Here is a 12,207-nt window from a genome sequence, read left to right as displayed (position 1 = left end):
TATCAGAGCTGGCAGAGTTCGCTGATGGCCTGCTTATAGTTGCTGGCGACTTCAACATGGTTTTAGATCCTCTCCTTGACACCTCTAGGGGTAGGTCTAACATCCCTTTCAAAGAAATAGCCCGTCTTAAAAAGCAATTATTAGCGCTTCAACTGATTGATGTCTGGCGCATTTTACATCCCAAGGTCGCTGACTTTCCTCTTTTCTAAGGCCCATGACTGCTACTCTAGGATTGACAACATATTTATAGACCACTATCATTTGCCTTTTTTGAAGCCTGCATCCATAGGTTGCTCCACCCTGTCGGACCATGCACCGGTCATTGCTACCCTGCTCCTTCCGTCTCTGCCCTCCCGCTCCACTAATTGGAAGCTTAACAATTCTCTCCTTGTTAACCCCTCGGATGCAGCCTATTTATCGTCCGCTTTATCGCAGTATTTCAGTGATAATGCCTGTGATGATGCTCCTCCCTCCCTGATTTGGGAGGCGCACAAGGCCACCATGAGGGGCAAACTGATTGAATTGGGGGCGCGGAGAAAGAGGGAGCAGGGTCAACTGATTGCAGAGCAGCTTACAAAGGTCGCAGACTTGGAAAAATCTTAAACTGTCTCTGCATATTTCCCATTTGCAGGCTTTGACAGAGGCTAGGGAGACTTTACGCTCATTGCTCGACAAGGCCACTAAAAGCCAGTTTCACTTAATTGCCCATAAGCGCTATGAGTGGGGTGACAAGCCAGGTAGGCTCCTTGCCAGGTCACTTCGTGAGCAAAAAACAGCTGCCTTCATACAGAAAGTGAAGCCCCCCAATGGCCCTATGGTTCACTCATCCCCTGCTATTGCCCAGGCTTTCAGAGATTTTTACAGTAAACTCTACCACGTTGAGGGTGACCTTAGCCATCTCCCCCCCTCTGAAAAGTGGAAGCGAATCTGGGCGTACATCAAGCAGGCTAATCTCCCAAAATTGTCTAAACGTTCTCTGAAAAAGTTTTTCTGTAGAAGAATTTCAATTAGCATTGAAAACTACACCGGTGGGTAAGGCACCGGGTCCTGATGGGTACACGGTGGCATACTATAAAAAGTTTGCAGATGTAACATTCATGCGATTTTGTTAGTGGATGGATTTACAGCTGCAGAATTATTACACTCAGTAGCCTTGTAGAGATTCTGTTGAACAAACATATCCAACTCTCAGGACTTCATCACCGTGCACAGCCTGTTTATGCAATATACATATACTCAATCAGATGTTATAATGGAGGGATAGAATATATGAGAAGTATAGATGAGAGACAGGCTATTGTATGGTGAGCACTTAGGAGTAGTAAGGAGAGTTGCAGGTGGTGATAATAGCAGATAGGTTCTGATGTCAAGTATAGTGCAGATGGTAAGAGGACACAGATGGAATATACTTAGACAGAGTAACCTAGTGCAAGGATAGTTGTAGGTAGTCCCAAGAGCTAACAGTCTATGCAGATGATAGGAGATAGATAGATACAGATAGTCCTGGTATTTGTAGTAGATGACAGTAGGAGTGTAGTTAGTAAGGAATCCCCTGTGGGGTACTTATCACTTAGATAGGTTAGTAATAATAGAGTCCAATAGTGAGAGGTGATCCCGTAGCGAGATACGGATCAGCAGCGAGGTTCCGGCTTCAGTTCAGCAAAGGGAATGCCAGCAGCTCCGACTTCACAGGAGAAGGTGCGGTGAACATGTGGTTTGAACGAGCAATGAGTGAGAGAAAGCCGGCGATTGAAATAGCCGCTGTGGGAGATTAGCTCACAGGGATCACCTTTCACAGGAACTTAAGGCCAGCACACAGGTAGTTTCTTTAAAGTCTGGTGGATTGCCAGCTTTATTTCAGCAGATGTTTGCAAAGATACAAAAAAAAACACAAAACAATAAAATAAATCCTTGCCGTCCGGCACTAAACTAAACAATGGTTATCCTCACTATACAGTGTGGGGCTGGTCCCCATCACCCACAAAACACATAGTAAAGCAAACCTGTTCTTTTGAAAGTCCACACACAGCTCCTCTCTCAGGCAGGCCAGAGCATTTCTGTGCTCTTTTCCTGTTAATTTAAAGTCCACCTGAGCATGGACTCAGGTAAATCACAATCTCTGGCCCGGAACCTAGCCTGTCACAGAGGCTGGAAAAACCCAGGCCGGATTCCGGTTCAGTCTCTCACCACCGAACATATGCGAGGTGAAACATAGCGATTATCCACTATCTCACCTCGCATACCGTCACATATCCTCCCCCTCTGCTCAAGCGCCGGCGATTGAGCAATAGACCCAATCATACAGTGCATGCGGGAGAGGGCATCCGCATTGTTTTGGAGCTTGCCCGGCCTATGCTCTACTGTAAATTTGAACGGCTGTAGAGCCAGGAACCATCTTGTCACGCGGCCATTTTTCTCCCTGTTGTCACACATCCATTTTAGGGGAGCATGGTCAGTGACCAACTTAAACGACCTCCCCAACAAGTAATACTTCAGGGAGTCCAAAGCCCACTTAACAGCAAGACATTCCTTCTCAACAATAGCATAGTTTTTTTCATGCTTGTTTAGCTTTCGGCTCAGGTATACAACCGGGTGCTCCTCACCACCTCTGTTCTGGGACAGTACAGCACCTAGGCCCACCTCGGAGGCGTCAGTCTGTACCACAAACTCCTTTGTGAAGTCCGGAGTCACCAGCACCGGCAGTCCACAAAGGGCCTGCTTTAACCTCTGAAACGCCTCCTCAGCTTCAGGATTCCATTTGACCATGACCGACCCTCTACCCTTCGTTAGGTCAGTCAGAGGGGCGGCAATGGTGGCAAAGTTAGGTATAAACCGCCGGTAATACCCCGTAATGCCTAGGAAGGCCCGAACTTGTTTTTTGTTTACTGGTTGGGGCCACTTTTGAATTGCCTCAATCTAATTGGTCTGAGGCTTGACCAGTCCCTGACCAATAACATACCCAAGGTATTTGGCCTCCTCCAGGCCTATGGCACACTTTTTTGGGTTGGCCGTGAGACCTGCTTCCCTAAGGGAATCCACCACTGCTTGAACTCGGGGCAGATGCGAGTCCCAATCTAGGCTATGGATGACCACATCGTCCAAATAAGCAGCTGCGTATGAGCGATGTGGTCTCAAAGTTTTGTCCATCATTCTCTGGAAGGATGCAGGGGCCCCATGCAGACCGAAAAGCATCCGCTTGTACTGAAACGAGCCCTCAGGAGTGGAAAAGGCAGTCTTCTCTTTGGCTGATTCAGTTAGGGGTATTTGCCAATAGCCTTTCGTTAGATCTAGGGTTGTTATGTAGCGGGCTTGTCCCAACCTGTCCACGAGTTCGTCGACCCGAGGCATCGGGTATGCATCGAACTTGGATACACTGTTGAGTTTCCTAAAATCGTTACAAAACCTGATAGTGCCATCAGGTTTTGGGACCAATACTATGGGACTCGACCACTCACTGTGGGACTCTTCTATTACATCCAACTCTAACATATTTTTTATTTCCTTTGCGACTGCCTCTCGCCTGGCCTCTGGGATTCTATATGGCTTTACATTTACGCGAACCCCTGGTTCTGTCACTATATCATGCTGGATCACATTGGTCAGTCCAGGTAAGGGGGAGAAAAAAATCTCTATTTTTGTACACAAACCCCCTAACATCATTTTGTTGTGCCACCGACAGGGAATCTGTTATGGGGACGTCAGGTGTCACCGGCACCCGGTCTGCTGGGGCCGGAGATGCAGCCAGTAAAGTCTCTCTGTCCTTCCAGAGCTTTAAGAGATTCACATGATAAATTTGTTGTGGTTTCCTTTTCCCTGGTTGGTAGACTTTATAGTTGACCTCTCCTATCCTCTCGATAATTTCAAAGGGACACTGCCACTTGGCTAGAAACTTACTTTCAACCGTGGGAACCAGTACCAACACTCTGTCCCCGGGGCTGAAAGTACGGACTCTGGCACCCCGATCATAGACCCTCCTCTGGGCCTCCTGCGCTCGCTCCATATGTTCTCGTACCAGTGGCAGGATAGCAGCGATTCTATCTTGCATCAGGGAGATATGCTCTATGACGCGTCTATATGGGGTGGCCTCACCTTCCCATGTTTCTTTGGCAACATCCAGCAGCCCCCTGGGATGTCTACCATACAAGAGCTCAAAGGGAGAATAGCCTGTGGATGCTTGCGGAACCTCTCGTATGGAAAACATAAGATATGGGAGCAAAAAATCCCAATTTCTCCCATCTTTGTCAACCACCTTTTTTAGCATACTTTTCAAGGTTTTATTAAATCTTTCGACCAAACCATCCGTTTGGGGGTGGTAGACAGAGGTACGGAGATAGGAGATTTAATATAATCTACACAGTTCCTTGGTAACCCTGGACATAAATGGGGTGCCCTGATCGGTTAAGATCTGTTTTGGGATTCCCACTCGACGAAACACCTGGACTAACTCCTTGGCGATAGCCTTAGCGGAAGTATTACGCAAGGGTATGGCCTCAGGATAGCGTGTCGCATAGTCTAGGATTACCAGAATATGCTGGTGACCCCTGGCAGACTTCACTACCGGCCCCACCAGGTCCATGCCGATCCTCTCAAAAGGAACCTCGATGATTGCTAGAGGGACCAGGGGACTGCGAAAATGGGGCGATGGTGCCGACATTTGGCACTCAGGGCATGATTCACAGTACCCCCTGACATCTGCATGCAACCCGGGCCAGAAAAATCTCTGGGTGATTCTCTCCCTGGTCTTTTCGATACCGAGATGTCCCCCCATTACATGACCATGGGCCAGGTCTAGGACCAACCTGCGGAAGGGTTTGGGAACCAGCAGCTGTTCAACCTCATCCTCTCCCCGTTTTATCACCTGATACAGTAAATTGTTTTTAATGGCCATGTAGGGAAAAGACACCGCCCAGTGAGGATCTACTGGTTCCCCATCCACCATCTTAGTGTTTTCTCTGGCTCTAAGGAGGGTGACATCTTGTATTTGCTCGGTACAGAAATCCTCTCTCGTGACTTCTAAGTCGGGTACCACATTCTGGCTACTCTCATTGTCAGGTCCAGAAATGTCCTCCTGTTCATTACCCTCTGGCTGGGAGCTAGCTTCCAGGTCCTCCGGCTCCCCAGCCATGACAGGGAAAGGAAGAGGATCTCCAGCTCCCTCGATTCCCCCAACAGGGTTTCCTTCCTTTTGGCAAAAAGGGTCTGGTGAGAGTTCTTGTGCTTCCAGAGCAGGGGGAGCTCTCTCCACCAGCCTCCCCTTGTTCTCCCACAACCTCCAAAAATGGGGGAAATCCCTCCCCACTAAAGCTTCATGAAGTAGCGAAGGCACCAACCCCACTGAATGGGTCACACTGCCCCAAGGGGTATCAACCTCAACCACTGCTGTCTGGTAGTCCCGAGTGTCCCCATGGATGCAAATGACCCCAATAGTGCTGGGGTGTAATTTTGTGGGATTTACACAATCAGTTCTGACTAGGGTCACTACACTTCCAGAGTCTAGCAGGGCTGTGAGCGGCTTTCCATCCACTGCAATAACACACATTTGCTTTTCAATGCGACTCTGACATGAAGCAGTATATGCGACCTGTGCAAACAAAGATATGCGTCTTTTCCTATAAGCAAAATCGCATTGCATAGGTTCATCATTTATAGGACAGTTTGCAGCGATATGCCCAAATGCATGGCAGCGGAAACACTGTATGTGCTCTATCCCCAGTCCTCTTAGTGGTCCCAAAGACCTTCCTGGCTTCTTTGGCCAGTCTCCAGGCCTAGGACCCTTGTCTCATTAGCTGCAACAACAGTCTTATCTAGTTTCCCCATGCACCTGAACCCTGGAACAGTCTTACCAGAACCGCTGGGCGATCTTGCACCCCTAGACACACTGAAGTGGGGCGTAGACGGGTTCACCAAGTCCTCCGTAGCACTGTACCTCTCCACTAGGTCCACCAATTCGGTTGCAGTTTTGGGGTCCCCCTGTCCGACCCACTTCCTCAGAGCAGCAGGGAGAGCGAGCAGGTACTGGTCCATTACCACACGCTCCACGATCTGGGGGCCCGTCAAGGTCTCTGGTTGCAACCACTTTTTGGTGAGGTGGACCAGGTCAAACATTTGAGAACGGGGTGGCTTGCTGCTGGAATAGGTCCACTGATGCACGCGCTGGGCCCGGACTGCCATGGTGACACCCAAGCGCGCGAGTATCTCCACTTTCAGAGTCTCATAGTCCTGGGCCTTATCTGGGTCCAGGTCAAAAAACGCTTTTTGCGATTCTCCTGTCAGAAATGGGGCTAACAGACCCGCCCACTGTTTGTTTGGCCAACCTTCACGGACAGCGACTCTCTCAAAAGTCGCCAGGTATGCTTCCACATCATCGGCCGGTGTCATCTTTTGCAGGTGGTACGAGGCACGTACCAATTTTGGTTCAGCTAGTACAGGAGATGCAAATTCTTTCTTTAACTCCAGCAGAGCCTCTGCAAACTGCCGGTTCATCTCCTGCTGGGCTGCCTGTTGTGCTGCAGCAACCTCCTGTTGTGCTGCCTGTTGTGCTGTAGCAACCTCCTGTTGTGCTCTAGCGGCCTCTGCGATTTGGCGGTTCATCTCCTGCTGGGCTGCCTGTTGTGCTGCAGTAGCCTCCTGTTGTGCTGCCAGTTGTGCTGTAGTAGCCTCCTGTTGTGCTGCCAGTTGTGCTGCAGTAGCCACCTGTTGTGCTCTAGCGGCCTCTGCGATTTGGCAGTTTGTTTCTCGCTGAGCTGCATTGGCCTGTAGCAGGGCCTTTAGCATTTCCTCCATCTTTAGAAAGTGCCCGCTGAGTCCACCACGTGTGGGAGATTAGATCACAGGGATCACCTTTCACAGGAACTTAAGGCCAGCACACAGGTAGTTTCTTTAAAGTCTGGTGGATTGCCAGCTTTATTTCAACAGAGGTTTGCAAAGATACAAAAAAAACCACAAAACAATAAAATAAATCCTTGCCGTCCGGCACTAAACTAAACAATGGTTATCGTCACTATACAGTGTGGGGCTGGTCCCCATCAACCACAAAACACATAGTAAAGCAAACCTGTTCTTTTGAAAGTCCACACACAGCTCCTCTCTCAGGCAGGCCAGAGCATTTCTGTGCTCTTTTCCTGTTAATTTAAAGTCCACCTGAGCATGGACTCAGGTAAATCACAATCTCTGGACCGGAACCTAGCCTGTCACAGAGGCTGGAAAAACCCAGGCCGGATTCCGGTTCAGTCTCTCACCACCGAACGTATGCGAGGTGAAACATAGCGATTATCCACTATCTCACCTCGCATACCGTCACACCGCTCATAGCGGCGCTCAGCAATGATGTCATCCGGTCTTAAAGGTGTATGCGTCTCTTGAATAACAAAATGGGACGCAATTAGTAAGCGAGAAATGTGGAAAGAAGGGTACCAGAGGTACCAGAACATTACAGTACCCCCCCCCTTAAGGCCGGCTCCGGAAGGCCTCTAGAACTGGTTTCTCTGGATATTTCGAGTGGAAATTGCGAATCAGTCTAGGGGCATGTATATCGGAGGTATCCAGCCAGGTGTCATCTTGGGGCCCATAGTTCTTCCAACGTACTAGATACTGTAGTTTTCTTCTATGGATACAGGAATCCAAAATCTCCTTTATCTCAAATTCTTCTCCACTTGTACAGGAGGTGGAGGTGAGATAGTAGGCCTTATTCCTTGGTTAGGAACATGGGGCTTCAGTAGGGACACATGGAAGATGGGATGTATCTTGAGGTCTGTTGGTAATGTGAGTTGTACAGCTGCTTTTCCAATAAGCTTCTGTATTGGGAAAGGTCCCAGGAATAGAGGTCCAAGTTTCTTACTAGGGATCTTTAATCTCAGATTTTTTGTAGAAAGCCAAACAAGATCCCCAATGGCATATTGGGGAGAGGGTTTCCTACAGGGGTCGTAGTACCTCTTTTGTTGGCTATGAGCATGTGATATGGTATTGTTGAGTAATCCCAGAGAATCCTTTATCTGGGTAAGATAATCAGATGCCACTGGATTACTTGATGGCAAAATACGTGGTGGAAGGAGTGTGGGATGAAACCCATAAGTAGAATGGACTTTGTTTAGTAGTGCTATGAGTCGCGTTGTTATAGGCGAATTACGCCAGCGGGAGGAGATTTGCCCAATCGTCCTGTAGGTACGAAGTATAGCAACGCAGATACTGCTCAATGCACTGGTTAACTCTCTCTGTCTGTCCGTTGGTCTGAGGGTGGTAGGGAGAAGTAAGTTTACGCTCTATTCGTAGTATCTGACATAGAGCTAGCCAAAACTTTGAGATGAATTGTGAACCACGGTCAGACAGCAATGTTTTTGGAATACCATGTAACTTAAAGACATGTTTCACAAGTAATTCCGCTGTTTGTTTGGATGAAGGTAGTTTTCAGATAGGAGTGAAATGTGCCATCTTGGTCAGATGGTCCACTGACACCAAGATGGTGTTGAATCCTTTGGAAGGTGGTAGTTCCACTATGAAGTCTAAGGATACCACTTCCCACGGAACCTGGGGTATCGGTAAACTACAAAGTAACCCCGATGGTTTCGTGTTGTCAATTTTAGACCTTGCACATATATCACAAGATGAAACTAACTTTTTTTACGGTTGTCTTCATGTCTGGCCACCAAAACTGCCTAGTGAGTAGATTGAAAGTTTTAGTCATACCCATATGTCCTGCCATAGGTACATCATGCGACAATTGCAAGATCTTGGTTCGCATAGTAGGGGGTATATATAATTTATCGTTGTAGTAGAGGAAGCCTTCTGCGTCAGTAGTTAGTTGTGGTGGAGGTGAATCCAGTCCTATGCCGTGCAAAATCTCCTCCTTCAAGGAACGAACGACACCGACAATACGTTCAAGTGGTATTATAGGAACTGAGGGAACCTCGGTGCAATCTTTCTCGGCTAGTCGTGAAAGCGCATCCGCTTTTTTATTTTTGTCTGCAGGCGTGTAGGTCACTAAAAAATTAAATCTCAGAAAGAATAACGACCACCGTACCTGCCGGTGGGAAAGAGTTCTATTTGTCTGAAGGTATTGAAGGTTTTTGTGATCAGTATATATCAGGATTGGCAATTGAGTACCCTCAAGTAGATGTCTCCAATTCTCTAACGCCAGTTTTATGGCTAGTAACTCCTTCTCACCCACTGGGTAGTTCACCTCGAGGCTGCTTAAGGACTTTGAGAAGAAAGCAACTGGGTGAAGAGGTGAGGTGTTTGTTGGTCGTTGTGAGAGAACTGCTCCTACTGCCATATTTGACGCATCTACCTCCAAGATGTATTGGAGGGATGGGTCTGGATGGCATAGTATGGGGGCAGTAGTAAAGCTTGATTTCAGCAGACAGAATGCTCCATTTGCTTCTTTTGACCAATTGAATGGTTTTTTCGTGCTTGTGAGTTGTGTGAGAGGTTTCACAATCGCAGAGAAATTCTTAATGAATTTCCTATAGTAGTTAGAGAATCCTAGGAACCTTTGTAATGCTTTGCGAGTGGTAGGCACAGCCCAATCCAGAATGCAGGATATTTTGCTCATGTCCATTTTGATTCCATTTTTAGATATATTATATCCAAGGAATAGTACCTCCTCTTTAAGAAATAAACATTTTTTTGATTTAACATATAAGTTATGTGCAAGTAGTCTTGACAACACAAGTCTCACATGTTTTATGTGCTCAGGTAAGGAATGAGAATAGATAAGTATATCGTCTAAATATACTACAACACAAACATCAAGCAAGTCTCTGAATATCTCATTTATAAAACGTTGGAAGGCTGCGGGAGCATTACATAGCCCAAATGGCATCACAAGGTACTCAAACAGTCCGTATCTGGTTCTGAATGCCGTCTTCCATTCATTCCCTTTACAGGTTCGAATTAAATTGTATGCCCCTTTTAGGTCCAATTTTGAAAAGAAAGAAGCTCCACTCACCTGTTCGATAAGTTCAGGAATAAGAGGTAAAGGATAACGATCCTTTATTGAAATGGCATTTAATTGTCTGAAATCAATGATAGGCCTAAGACTAGAATCCTTATTGCGGACAAAGAAGAGTCCAGCAGCAGTGGAGGAAGTAGAAGGTCGGATGAAACCTTTTGCCAAGTTCTCATCCAGATACTCCTTAAGATGAGAGAGTTCATCCTGTGAAAGAGGATAGACATGACCAAAAGGCAACTTGCTATTAGGGAGAAGATCAATACAACAATCATAGTCCCTATGGGGAGGTAGCATTTGAGCGTTTTTTCAAGGAAAACCTCCGATAAATCCTGATAACACTTGGGTATAATGTTATCCGGCACTACAGACAGGATCCTATCATATGTGGGGAGGTTAGACGTCGTTTCACAATACTTAGAAGAAAAGGCTAGCGTTCTTGTTTTCCAATCGATGATTGGTTGATGTATGTGTAACCAGGGAAGTCCCAAAATGATTGGAAAATGTGGTGAAGTTAATACATCAAAGGTGGTGGTCTCCACATGAGATTCGTCAGCAGTTACAAGGAGTGCCTGTATCTGACTGGTGATAGGACCGGAGGATAAAGGGGTACCGTTAATAAATCTAACGGAGACAGGTTTTGGTTTTGAAACAATAGGTATTTTATTAAGGGAGACAAAACAAATGTCAATGTAGTTCCCACAAGATCCTGTGTCGATCATAGCCTTGGTGGTGATCCTAGTTTGGTCCCACTGCAATGTTAAATGAACAAAAAGATAAGGATTAGAAAAGGAAGTTGTAAGTCCCCCTAGCAAGACATTTGAACACTCACCCTCTTTTCTGCGGACAAGGGGACAGCCGCTTATCAAATGATCCGGGGATGCGCAGTACATGCAAAGATGTTCGGTTTTCCTCCTGGCACGTTCAGAAAGGGACAGAGGTGGGCGTATCATTCCTACTTCCATAGGAGTAGGGTCAGCAGGCAACATCCGAGAAGGACTGGATAATGGTGAGCCCATCTTCTCAGCCTTTCTTTCTCGTAGTCGTCTGTCACTATTGATACTGGTCTGTATCAGTCCCTCTAGGGTGCCAGGTAAATCCGCTCGGGCGAGCTCGTCTTTTACGGCCTCAGATAGGCCGAGTCTAAACTGCGTTTGCAGAGATGTGTCGTTCCACTCTGAATCAGGGGACCATCTTTTAAAATTTGCCACGAAATCTTCAACAGGTCTCCTTCCTTGTTTTAAGGCCCTTAATTGGGTATCAGCGGTACTCTGCTTATTGGGGTCTTCATATAAACTAGCAAGTTGTGCTAGGAATAAAGGGTAGGAATTAAGGAGTGGGTCATCCTTCTCAAAGAGAGCGTCTGCCCAGGCCCGGGGTTCACCCGTCAAATAGGAGATGGTAGTACAAACCTTAATTTGGTCAGTGGTATAGGTTAGAGGTTTTAACAAAAAAAGCAATCGACATGCGTTTTTAAATTCACGGAATTTGCTCCGATCACCAGAAAACACTAGAGGAGGGTTTATCTTAGGTTCACGGGGCTGAGCAGTAGAAAGCTGTGTGAGACGGCCAACCTGCTGTTTCAAGGCCAGATTTTCGTTTTGTACCTCTGTAAGCGCAAGGATCAATGCATCAACTTGCTGTTTTAATTGTAGTACATGAGTGGGTAATTCTGCTGAATCCATATTTTTTTTAAAGGCTCGTTCAATCTGTAACGTTCATGCGATTTTGTTAGTGGATGGATTTACAGCTGCAGAATTATTACACTCAGTAGCCTTGTAGAGATTCTGTTGAACAAACATATCCAACTCTCAGGACTTCATCACCGTGCACAGCCTGTTTATGCAATATACATATACTCAATCAGATGTTATAATGGAGGGATAGAATATATGAGAAGTATAGATGAGAGACAGGCTATTGTATGGTGAGCACTTAGGAGTAGTAAGGAGAGTTGCAGGTGGTGATAATAGCAGATAGGTTCTGATGTCAAGTATAGTGCAGATGGTAAGAGGACACAGATGGAATATACTTAGACAGAGTAACCTAGTGCAAGGATAGTTGTAGGTAGTCCCAAGAGCTAACAGTCTATGCAGATGATAGGAGATAGATAGATACAGATAGTCCTGGTATTTGTAGTAGATGACAGTAGGAGTGTAGTTAGTAAGGAATCCCCTGTGGGGTACTTATCACTTAGATAGGTTAGTAATAATAGAGTCCAATAGTGAGAGGTGATCCCGTAGCGAGATACGGATCAGCAGCGA

General features: G+C 46.6%; 1 protein-coding gene across 1 annotated transcript; it reads right to left on the bottom strand.

Moving 5' to 3' along the window:
* Positions 1-205: 205 nt before the first annotated feature.
* Positions 206-6,483, bottom strand: LOC309550676 (zinc finger protein 483-like; the record flags this gene model as incomplete). Its single annotated transcript, XM_082251009.1, has 2 exons — positions 206-226; positions 5,773-6,483. The coding sequence occupies 2 exons, from the start codon at positions 6,481-6,483 to the stop codon at positions 206-208; spliced, it is 732 nt and encodes a 243-aa protein (XP_082107135.1).
* Between the last annotated feature and the right edge of the window lie 5,724 nt (positions 6,484-12,207).

This window comes from Pelophylax lessonae (assembly GCF_965119305.1).
Source record: "Pelophylax lessonae genome assembly, chromosome: 3".
Lineage (NCBI taxonomy): Eukaryota > Metazoa > Chordata > Amphibia > Anura > Ranidae > Pelophylax > Pelophylax lessonae.
Note: the sequence above shows the minus strand (reverse complement) of the source record. Positions and strands in the feature narration are given on the sequence as shown.